The sequence below is a fragment of the Urocitellus parryii genome, chromosome 1, assembly GCF_045843805.1.
Source record: "Urocitellus parryii isolate mUroPar1 chromosome 1, mUroPar1.hap1, whole genome shotgun sequence".
Taxonomy (NCBI): domain Eukaryota; kingdom Metazoa; phylum Chordata; class Mammalia; order Rodentia; family Sciuridae; genus Urocitellus; species Urocitellus parryii.
The window spans coordinates 43,490,895-43,503,662 of record NC_135531.1 but is presented as its reverse complement, the minus strand read 5'-3'; the positions used below and the strand labels follow the sequence as shown (position 1 = coordinate 43,503,662).

Here is a 12,768-nt window from a genome sequence, read left to right as displayed (position 1 = left end):
CCATCCAAGATGAAAGTTTAGAGTCTGCTTGGGTCTTTTCTTACCATGATCAAGCAGGCCAATTATACAATTGAGAGTCTCTGAAGGAGAAGAGAGAAAAAAAATGTCAGAAAGATTATTCAAAGAAATAATGGGCAAACTTCCCATTTGATGAAATACATGAATCTACAAGTCCAAGAATCCCCAAAAATCCCAAGTAAGATAAACCTAACTAAAAACTTCAATAACTGAAAATTTTAAAATTTGGTAGAGTGATGCAAGAGTAAATTTGAGCAGGCACAAGAAGAAATCAGCAAACTTGGAAATAAGACAATTGAAATAAGTAAATCTGAATAGCAAAAAGAAAAAAAGAACGAGGAAAAGTTAACAGAACCTGAGAGACTTGTGAGACATGATCAAGCAGGCCAATTATACAATTGAGAGTCTCTGAAGGAGAAGAGAGAAAGGAAATGTCAGAAAGATTATTCAAAGAAATAATGGGCAAACTTCCCATTTGATGAAATACATGAATCTACAAGTCCAAGAATCCCAAAAAATCCCAAGTACGATAAACCTAACTAAAAAGACCCACAACTAGACAGTAGAAAGATAAAACAATATTTCAAAAGCAGCAAGAGAGAAGCAACTCATAAACAAGGGATATGTCATGATATTATAAACTGATTTCTCAACAAAATCTTAGAGGTCGGAAGGCAGTGGCATGGTATATTTAAAGTGCTGAATTTTTTTTTTAAGTTGTGTGTGGTACTGAGGATTGAGTTCAGTGATTCCATGTGTTCGTGATTCCAGAGCTATAGCTACCTCTGAGCTACACCATCAACCCTTTTTAAAAATTATATTTTGAGAAAGGGTCTTGCTAAGTTGCCCAGGCTGGCCTCAAACTTACAATCCTCCTGCTACACTCTGAGTAGCTGAAATTATAGATATATGCTGTTGCACCCTGAGTAATTGAAATTATAGGTATGAGCCTTTGCACCCAACTTTAAAAACAAAAAGAAAATTTTAAACTGGGACTTCTGTATCTAGTAAAACTGTTCTTCAAAACTAAAAGAGAAATTAAGACATTGCTAGATAAACAAAAGCTAAAGGAGCTTATTACCAGTAGACATGTTCTAAAAGAAATACTAAAGGGAGTCCTTCATGTTGAAATAAAGGGATGTTAGACAGTAACTTGAAGCCAGTTGAAGATGGAAAGACCTCTGGTACAAATGAATACATGAGGAATCAAAAACAATTATTATTATGATTCTGGCTCATAAGTCCTTTTGTTTTACATGGGTCTTAAAAGACTAAAGCATTAAATTAATTATAAATCTCTATTAGTGAGTATCTATGATATCCATGGCATCAAATGGGGAAGAATTGGGAAGGCATAAGTTCTGTATGCAATTCAAGGTAACATGGTATCAATTCAAATTAGATGATTATAAGTGTAGGTGATATATGTAATCCTCATGGTAACCACAAAGAATATACACAAGAGGAAATGAGAAGGAAACAAAAACATATAACTACAACAAATCAACTAAATGCAAAGAAGGCAGTGATAAAGGAAATAAGAGGCCAAAAGCTACAAATCATACAGGGAAAAGAACAAAATAGTGAAAATAATTCTCCTTTTTCAATTACTCTAAATGTAAAGGAACTAAACTCTCCTAACAAAAGGCATAGACTGGCAGACAGATTCTTTTAAATGATTCAATTGAATTCTATCTACAAGAGACTCACTTTTTTTTTTAATATAACTTTTTTTTTTAAAGAGAGAGTGAGAGAGGAGAGAGAGAGAGAGAGAGAGAATTTTTAATATTTATTTTTTAGTTCTCGGCGGACACAACATCTTTGTTGGTATGTGGTGCTGAGGATCGAACCCAGGCCGCACGCATGCCAGGTGAGCGCGCTACCACTTGAGCCACATCCCCAGCCCCAAGAGACTCACTTTTAATCTACAGTCAAAAGTAAGTTGAAAGTAAAAAGATCAAAACGGCAGGAGGGGTTTCATGAAAATAGCAGGGAGGCCAGTAGAGTAGAGGAAGGGGATCCAGAGGTGGGAGGGAAAGAAGAGGTACTCAGGAATGTAATTGACCAAATTATGCTATGTGCATGTATGTAAATGTGAAGACAAAGCCCATTATTACATTCAATTATAATTCACCAATAAAAAATACTACTAAGAAAAAGACATTCAATACACATAGTAACCCAAAGAACAGAGGTAGGTATATTTATATCAGACAAAATAGACTTTAAGTTTTAAAAAGGACACATATCAAACATAGCAAAAGTTTGATTAGTAAGATAACTTATGACAGAAGTTAGACTAAAAGTATACCCAAGCATTATCTATGGGGGGGAAAAAAGGCTTAAACAAAACTATCAGTGTAAACCTAAGTTGCCGCAGTCTGGCTGGGCACAAAATCACGAGCCACCACACACCTTGTAGATTCAAACAGCAACTCTTTATTCCCGAACTCACACCGGTACTCTACACACGTTCTGGGGAAATTCACACCTCCACTCGGCTCTGTATCCCAAAAAATACTCTCTGAATCCCACAAGAACTCAACAGGAACTCAAGGAGTGGGCATGCCTGAGGCAGCAGGATACACCCTATTCCCAGCAGGGTACACTTTAAACCTGGAATCGCCCTAAACCAGTAGGATCATCCCTAAACCCGGATCCACCCTGGTCCTTGAGCAGGGTGACCTTTCTTAAACATACATGCAATGTCTCTGCAAATGTCCAAGGCAAGTCCATTTCCACGAGTCCTTCCTCTAAGCAACATGGGGTACTCTGGCAAGGAAATTGTCATACCTACTTGGCTAATGGCTCTCAGCACTAAGTGGTGGGAGACATGTTTCAGTTAGAAATCAAACTATTTTCAATTGTTCTTAAAGCACTGTCATAATCCCATCCAGTTGAATTTAAATACAATTCTAATTACAAATATATTATTGTTATTTATTATATGCTTTTCTCTCATAAAAGGAATCCAAAAATATTTTACTACTTAGCAACACTTTATCAGGACCTAGAAATAGATAATAAAAAGCAGTTTCTTCAGAGATCAATTTTATAATTCTAGAGTTTTACTATTTTAGATTAAAATTCCTCCCTACTCCAAATTTAAAGCAGTGAAAAGTTACACAATATTTAAATAGATACTAAATATAGTCAAAAGAGATTAGAAAATTTCATTTAGTTTTCTTTGTAAACCAGGAATATATATAAAGAACTCTTAAATTTCAATAAAGAGGCAACTCAATTAAAAATGGGAAAAGAATATGAAGTAAAATTTCTCCCAAAACCATATATGAATGGCCACAAAATATATGAAAGATGCTCTACATCCTTAGTTTTTGGGTAAATGCAAATCAGAACCATAATAAGATTCCATTTCACACCCACTAAGATGACTATAATAAAAATGAGGGACAACAGTTATTGTTAGTGTGTCTGTAAGGATATTGAGAAACCATAGCCTTTATAAATGGATGAGGAGAATGTTAAATGATACAACCACTTTAATAACATTTGGTGGTTCTTCAAAAAGTTCTCTATCATATGACTCAGCAATTTTACTAGATATATATCTAAGAGAATTGAAACACACGCTCACATAAGAATTTTTACAGAAATATTCATAGTATTTGTTAGAGTCTGTAAACAAGTCAGGATGGCGTCTGGGATTTTGCCAGAGAAATGTTAGAGTCTGTAAACAAGTCAGGATGGCGCCTGGCAAATGTTAGGGTCTGTAAACAAGTCTGGATGGCGCCTGGCATTTTGCCAGAGGGAGTGGTTAATGTTAAGGTCTGTAAACAAGTCAGGATGGCACCTGGGATTTTGCCAGAGAAATGTTAGAGTCTGTAAACAAGTCAGGATGGCGCCTGGCAAATATTAGGGTCTGTAAACAAGTCTGGATGGCGCCTGGCATTTTGCTAGAGGGAGTGGTTAATGTTAAGGTCTGTAAACAAGTCAGGATGGCACCTGGGATTTTGCCAGAGAAATGTTAGAGTCTGTAAACAAGTCAGGATGGCGCCTGGCAAATGTTAGGGTCTGTAAACAAGTCTGGATGGCGCCTGGCATTTTGCCAGAGGGAGTGGTTAATGTTAAGGTCTGTAAACAAGTCAGGATGGCGCCTGGTATTTTGCCAGGGGGAGTGGTTTGTGAAGTAATGCCAGTGAGCCATTAAGTGTGGAGATTCCTGATTGGTTGACTGCTGTATCTAGTTTATGTTAATTAGATAAGCTGTATGGAATGTATAAATACCTCTGTTGTCCTATAATAAACAGCTTCCACTCCTGCTGTATCAACATACACAAGTTGTTCGTCACCCCCCCCCCCCCCCCCCCGTTATTTTGCCCAGCCAGCCGGGCTGCGGCAAGCATTATTATTCATAATAATGAAAAAGTCAATCAGCTATAAAAAAGAAATGACGAACTAATACATGCTACGGGGTGACAAACCTTGAAAACATTATTTGAATGAAAGAAGGCAGACACAAAAGGCCACAGAATATATGATTCTATTTATATGAAATGTTCATAATAGGCAAATCCATAGAGACAAAAGTTAGACCCATACTTTCCTGAGTATGGGGAAAAGGTAAGTAAAGGATTAGGCACTTGCAACCCAAAGAGTCTGAAATTTCTGTGTGGTATAATGAAAATGTTATGAATTAAACAGTGGAAGTGTTTGTACAACTTTGTAAATATGATAAAGACTACTGAACACTTTAAAAGGTGAACCTTATGTTATGTGAAGTATATGTCAATAAAGTAGTTATTTAAAAATTACAGGAGTCAGTAGCAGTGGCACAAGCCTATAATCCCAGCAACTCGAGAGGCTGAAGCTGCAAGTTCAAGGCCAACTTCAGCAACTTAGCAAGACCCGTTGGGAAATTGCATGGAAATGGAAGGTGACCCTCATTGTTATACAAAATTACATATAAGAGGATGTGAGGGGAAAGGGAAAAAAATCAAGGGACAGAAATGAATTACAGTAGATGGGGTAGAGATAGAAGATGGGAGGGGAGGGGAGGGGAGGGTGGATAGTAGAGGATAGGAAAGGCAGCAGAATACAACAGTCACTAGTATGGCAATATGTAAAAACGTGGATGTGTAACCTATGTGATTCTGCAATCTGTATACGGGGTAAAAATGGGAGTTCATAACCCACTTGAATCAAATGTATGAAATATGATATGTCAAGAGCTTTGTAATTTTTTGAACAACCAATAAAAAAAATTTAAAAGGACTGAGGATGTACTTCAGTGGTTAATCACCTGAGGTAAAATCCTCAGTACCAAAAAAGTAAATAAATAAAACACAGGAAAAAAGAGTCTTTAAAAAATAATTGTAAAAGGTCAGAATTAGTGAGACATTTTTTAAAATAAGTGTTTTACTCTTCTTTCATGAGCAACAATAATTTGTAATGTGTTTAGGGGAGGGGTCTTTGTTTATCTGAATTCAATTTATGTAACAAACTGTAAGAAGAAATCAGTGACCAGATATTTCTTCTCATTCCTTTTTTTCTTATTTGGCCAATTAATTCCTTCTTTGCTTGCTTTCTTCTCACTTTCTCCCTCACTCACTCCCTTCTTCCTTCCCCTCCTCTTTCCCTTGCCTTTTTTCTTCCTTCTTTGATAAGAAAATGAGTTTTCTGAATATCCATAACACATATCTACTATTCCCTTGAACTTTGCGTCTACAAATATATCTTTAAAGAAAAAAGAAAGAGAAGAGTAATTACTCAATAAAGACTATCTAAGAACATCAAAGAACACTTACCTATGTCATTTAAGGTCCAACGTGTAATATCAGATGTAGCTACACCATCTTTATTTTCAGCTTCCACTTTAATGGTGAAGTAATCTGGGGGTGTTATAGTTGGACGGAAAAAAGAACACGAAGCACCTGTCGAACTATTGGCTTTACAAATGTCACGTTTTTTTCCAAAAGAGCTTTGAAGGAAAAAAATTATTCAATATGAGGTTAGTATAGTATTTTGGAAATGTAGTCATACTTAATATATTAAGCTGTATTTTTTAGTTTTACTCTGGGTTTCTCTTGAGGTCCAGGATATTCTTTTCTTGGCTCAGGATTTGGTTTCCTTCTGCTTCAAAGAGAGGTCAAAGTTACCTGCTTATTTTCTCCTGAGATACTATGAGCCTTCGAGACCTCCTTGGAAACCCTGTGAGCCCACTTAAAAGCCAATCATAATGCTTTTCCTATTGGCAAGAAATAATGTATTGGCCTCTGAAATTCCAGATTATAGTTTTGAGGCTTTATTATTTTTTAAAAGTCAAAGAGAATTTGTTAAATAAATTCTGGTGGACATATAAGTAGGATTTTAACCAATGCTTTTTAATATATCTATATTTACTCATATGTAAAGATGGCTATATTCTGTTTTTGGTGAAAAAAAACAGATGCATATCAAATTTGTAATGACCACAGTTGTATCAACATACATATTTATGTAACTATTCTAAAGATAGCTGGAAAGGCCCTAGTAAAAATGTTAAAGTTGTCACCTTTGAGTCTGTGATTTTTTTTTAACATTCTTTATGTTTCAGATTGGACTTTTATCACTAGCATATATTGTTTTCAGAAAACTCATTAAAACACATAGATGGCCAGGTTTAGCAGCACACACTTGTAATCCTGGCCACTGGGGAGGTTGATATAGGAGGATCACAAGTTCAAAGCCAGCCTCAACAACTTATCAAGGCCCTAAGCAACTTAGCAAGACCCTATCTCAAAATAAAAAATAATGAGGGCTGGGGATGTGACTCAGTGGCTGAGTGCCCCTGGGTTTAACATAGATGACGATGATGGATAGATCCTATTAAGCTGTAATTTTTACCTATATTAGCAGGAATCAGATGGGTGGGTAGAACCATAGCAAACATGATTCTGGGAATTGCAAAGGAGACAGAGACGAACATAAAAGGAAGTTCAACATGTAATGTGCCAGTGTCTGTTGGGGTGGGAGAAAGGAAAAGAGCTTAGACACATAGATTATTATTATTTTGTGTGTGTGTGTGTGGTGCTGGGGATTGAACCCAAGGCCTTTTGTGATTGTGAGGCAAGCACTCTATCAACTGAGCTATATATATATCCCTAGCCCAAATCATAGAATCTTGAAACCAGAAAGGATCTCAAGGATTTATGATAGTTATTACACCAAGAAAAATGTACCCTCAAGGTAGCATTGTAGATGCAGCCTCTGGAAGGAGATTGATCTCTGTCAAAACTACTAAACACTACTGCAGTAGCCCCCAAACTGCTGTAGACAATTTGTGATGAATAGGCAAGACTGGTTTCCAGTAAAACCTTACTTGTGGACACTGAAATTTGAATTTCATTATAATTTTCATATGACACCAAGTTTTCTTCTTATGATTTATGCTTTTGACCATTTTGATAACATAAAACAATTGTTAGTCTATGGGCCATATAAATTCAGGAGATGGGTTGTGTCTGACCTGCAGACTAATTTCCCCACCTCTGCTGTACTGTCTGATCCTTTATAGAAAGTTTACTGAGTCCTGTCTGAAAGCATTGATCTGACATAGATGCTCATTGATACTGCAAAAAATAGTGTTTGCCTTTTCCCTTTCTTTGTAAAACAACAAAAAAAAAGAATTTCCCTTTCAGGACAAGATCTTCTTCTTAAAAAAAAAAAAAGTTTGGAACCATAGGCTTTCTTTTTAAAATGGATAAGATAGTAGTTCATCTTGCAATGGTCCCAATATAAGTCCCTTTATTTTTAGGGGAACAACAAGAAAATAATGTTTTATGAGCTATTTTCAACATTTTTTTTAAAAGTACACATATAAAAACACCTAACTTTTGACTGGGATGATGATATTTAATTCTAGAAGTTTTATTTAATAGAAACAGAATTAAAAGGGATGCTTTCAATAGTAAAGAAAATTTGGGAATCATTGTCCTGGTGGAATACTGTTTAGGGTTATACAATAAATTAGTGGCAGACTGAGGTAAATCCACTTCTCAGTGCTAGATCATAGCTCCACTTACTCTATCTTCATCCATGAAGAATGGACAGTTGTATAACATGCTGGAAGGATGAGGGGTATGTTGAATATAAGAAATAAATAGACTTTTCCACTCTGCTTGTAACTAATGACTATTCTCAGCCAATCCAGCAGCTCTAAGAGGAGGTCATCATGTGGCTCTATGTCCCCTCCCCATGTAGCTGCAGATCCTGTCTGCACGGATGTAAGTAGCCAAGATGTTACCCTAGCCACTGGATAGACAAAGTGGCCATACAGAAATTGTAACTGAGAAAACATTTTACTTCCTAAGCGGTTTTGCTCATCAACGCATCAGGAGCCTCTGACTCTTCCCATGGCCCCCACTGAAAGAACACATACTCCCATACTTACTAAGTTCTATTAACAACGTATGTGGTATAATTGATTTCCTTCTTTGGACTCCAAGTGCAAGTTAAATTTTTCTTATAATATAATATACAAGAAATGTTTTCAGGCTTTGCTGGCAGAGCTAAAAAGAATTTACATAGACACAATTTTAGTACACAATAAATATTGTCATCATTAAAAATTTCATTGAAAACGGGCTTACCAAAAGCTGGGTTTGTTGGTTTAGTTGCTAGATAATAAGTTCTCCTAATCAGATTCATGAAGGACTCTAATTCTAGCTCTTCTAATTTTTTTATTATTCCCTTTGAAGAGTTAGAATTCTACTTTTTAATAATTATATTTTATATTCTTAAGAAACAACATTTGAGAAATAAAAATTATTTTTTAAAAAACAGGCAAATATTAAGCATTAGTTAAATACTAAGTAAAGCATTAAATTATAGAACCATTCTGGATAATTGGGAAACAGATCATGTGAGCAAGCTCAAAATGCTGAACTATGCCACACTTCAACTGTAAGTTATTGATGCAAAAGATTCAATAATTGGAGATGGAGTAGTGGCTCAGTGGTAGAGCATTGCCTGGCATGTGTGAGGCACTGGCTTCAATTCTCAGCATTGCATATAAATAAATAAAATAAAGGTCCATTGACAACTAAAAAATATTTTTTTAAAAGATCCAATTATTTTCTTTTCCCAGAATATAGTATAATAGAAAAATATCTTCAGCTGCATTTTCATATCTTGTTCCAGATAGTTCCCCACCCAGGAAAATAACTAGATACAGGGATAAGAACCAGGATCTAGACACTTATGGAATCCATAGGTAGAATTCAGGGGTCCAGGAACTTTAATGGGAAAACATCTACATCTTTATTTTTCACTAATCTATTGTTGAAACTTAGAATTTCCTTCTATCATGAATGTAGTCAACAAACTACAATAATAATATATAATCATTATTATGTGTTTTGTTTAGTTTAGGCTCTTAAAATTTTTTAAAAGGCTCTAGATATGTGTATTTACATATATATTTATATATTTAATTTAAAAAATGAGCATTGTCTGCATGAGTAAAGGAGCCCCTAAAAATAACAAATAGGAATAAGAAGAGCCATATGCCTTCATATTATGTCAATATTTCTGGCTCTTTCCAGAGAAGTTGCTTCCTCTAAGTCCTTCACTTTGCTACTTGCATACCGAAAACCACAAGAAAGCTTTTGATCTCCAAGTCCAAATGCTTATCAAGACCAAAATTAATGGAACCTGAACCAAATAATACAGTTTATTACATGGAGACTAGAAGCTGCACCATTAACACATTCCACAAAGGGCCCACATAGTTTAAAACTTTCCCCGTGGAGTCCTTGGGTGGGTAAGAATATTCACAGACTCAACACTTCATAGCTGCCGTGGGGAATGTGCAAAGTCTAGAATAAGGGGAACTAAGGGCCAGTCAACAATGTCTTGAGAGTCTGGCACACTCACCAAGTCACTCCTATCTCCATGGCTCAGAGAGAATGTCAGTATGTGAATGTATGTGCATGTGTGTGTGTGCTATGTGTGATTTCACTCAGATATGAAATCCAAAAACGATGATCTCATAAAAGTAGAGCACATAATGGTGGTTACCAGGTGCTTGGGTGGTTAGGAGAAATGGGAGATGAGAAAATATCGGTCAAAGAATATAGAATTATAGATAGAAGTTATATTTTTTAATGTCCAGAGTAGGCACATAAATAGGGATAGAAAAGAGACAAGCAGTTTTCTTGGGCTGAAAACTATAGTAATAGCTGCACAATTCTGTAAGCATAACAATTACCAGTGTCTTATAAACTTTCTTTTTTTGTTTGTTTTAAAAAATTTTTTTAGTTATATATGGACACAATGCCTTTATTTATTTGTTTGTTTGTTTGTTTGTTTATTTATTTATATGTAGTGCTGAGGATCAAATCCAATGCCTCATGATGCTAGGCAATAGCTCTACCACTAAGCTATAGCCCTAGCCTGGATTGAATATTTTCAACCGATAGATTATATCATATATGAATTTGATCTCAATTGTTTCTAAAGAATCTAATTCATATAGTATATAAAAGAAGCAGCTTTGGTTAACATATATTCAAAGTCATAAGCCATAAAATATGTCACATATCTGGTCTTCAGGACTAAAAATGTCACAGGTATTAGGAGAATAGAAAAAAAGTAACAAAAAAATGGAATTCCATTCAACCTGGGTTGTTTATATGGGGCTACAATTATTTTGCCCTTACTGCTTGCCATGTAGCAAGAGAGACCAATAGTCTAAAGAAGGACATTTGATACTGGTATTAGAAATTTGTGCTAAATAAAATGAATACTCATCAATATGTTCAATGTTCATCAATATGTCCTTCTCTTTGACATATAGGAAGATTTTATTTCCTTGGTGCTTTGAACTCAGGCGTGGGCATGCAACTCGTCTTGACCATTGACATATGAGAAGAAGGACTTAAACTCTGGTAAATAATGCCTTCCTTACCCTCCCACAGCCCAACATGTATTGATTCTTAATTTTTCAGCATAAAATGGAATGAAACTAACATATCTTAGATCTGCACAATATTCTATGGATATTAGGCCCGTAGTGTTGGGTTGGTACATCGTAGAAATATGCTGTTGCTTCATTTCCCTTTATATCCTTGGAATTTATGGCAAAAAAATGTAAAAATTGTCTATTTTTGTATTTACGTGTGTGTCTGTGTGTGTGTGTGTGTGTTATATAAATCAACACAAAAACTAAGGAGACAAGCTCTTATCATCATACTCTCACAGTGATCTTAACTTTTTGGAGGTCATATAAGCCATCTTGCCAAACTTGCATATATAGGGGTATATTTAAACTTTCAAGTACAGATGTGCTTATGTACACACACACACACACACAACATACACAAATTCAGGGCATTCACAAATTCCCTATTGTCTAGAAGTGGGTGTCTTTTGGCACTGAAGTTAAAAATTCTTTTCCAAAAAAGGCAATAGGATAACCACCAGATCCATAAAAGGGTCAGGCTGACCTACCTGTCAGGCTGAATTTGTAGAGTAAAGGAAGTATCCATAGTGTCAAGATCCACATTTTTCCTGAATTAGCTCACGAAGGCTGGAGAGAGAGAGAGAGCTGAAAATGTCACCAGAGAGATTATTTCCTAATTCTTTCCAACAACCCCTTTCAAGTGACAAACAGATACTTGGGTAGGAAGGGTTTTATTTTTATTCAATTTTATTCTGTTTTGTTGGCTGTGATAACATAAATCTCTTCATAATCACTCCATCAACCCCAGATGTTATCACACAAATGTGTGATAACAATATATTTTCCTTTAGTCCATACTGCACTCTACTATGTAATATGAAAACTACAACCACCACCAAGAATCTGCTTCATGAAAAAAAAAATACTGTTTCTGTTCCACTCTGAAGTCATCCTCGGGCCTTTGCCTCAGTTCCCAAGTATTCCAGCCAAATGGAACAACTCACAGTTTCCCAAAAGCACCATACTAGTCACATATCCATGCTTTGTACATTCATCCAATGCCCCTTTCCCTTTGTGATATTATTATTATTATTATTATTGTCTTCATCAAAACTGCCTCCCAAGACAGGTCATAGAAACTAGAATTTCTCTTTTCCAAGTTGGGTCATAGAAACTCAAACCTTCTTCTGCTTTTGTCTTGGAGCTGGACATAATGAAATTCTCTGACCTATTCAATAGACCATACGACTCCCCTCATCCACAGGGATCCTTCCCCATACTCTTTAGGAAAAAACACTATACATACAGGTTTTGTTGGTTTTTTTCCAGTCTATTAGAAATCATGCCTATGCAATTAAGTCTCCATAAAAATCAAAAGGACAGGGGTCCAGGAGCTTCCAGATAGCTAAACAGGTGGACATTCCTAAAGAGTGGTGGAAGTTCTGCACCCCTCCCCCAATATCTGTATTCTTTGTAATATTATTTATAATATGGTATATATAATATAACCTTGTATATATACATAATATTGTATGTAATATATGTATTATTCTTTATAATAAACCAATAAACCTGTTTCCCTGGGTTCTGTGAGCCATTTAAACAAATTAATTGAATCCAAGTAGGAAGTTGTAAACTCCAACTTCTAGCCAGTCAATCAGAAGCACAGAAAAAACAAACTAGGTTTTATCGTGGCATCTAAAATTGGGGAGAGGGATTTTTGGAGACTGAGCCTCCAATATGTGGGATCTACTGCTACCTCCAGCAGAATATAATTGGATTACAGGATACCCAGCCATATCTGCTGCTGCAGAACTAATTGTTTGTTTGCTGGTGGGAGAAATCCC

At 35.8% G+C, this 12,768-nt stretch overlaps 1 protein-coding gene across 1 annotated transcript in view; it reads right to left on the bottom strand.

Annotated features, from left to right (window-relative positions):
• The window catches only part of Il31ra (interleukin 31 receptor A), a 42,054-nt gene extending 30,530 nt beyond the window's left edge, over positions 1-11,524 (bottom strand). Inside the window, exons 1-3 of the mRNA XM_026385963.2 lie at positions 11,470-11,524; positions 8,411-8,528; positions 5,787-5,959 (exon numbers count right to left, since the gene is read on the bottom strand). Of these exons, the coding sequence (XP_026241748.2) occupies positions 5,787-5,959; positions 8,411-8,528; positions 11,470-11,524 (346 nt within the window). The remainder of the gene's footprint in view (positions 1-5,786; positions 5,960-8,410; positions 8,529-11,469) is intronic.
• Between the last annotated feature and the right edge of the window lie 1,244 nt (positions 11,525-12,768).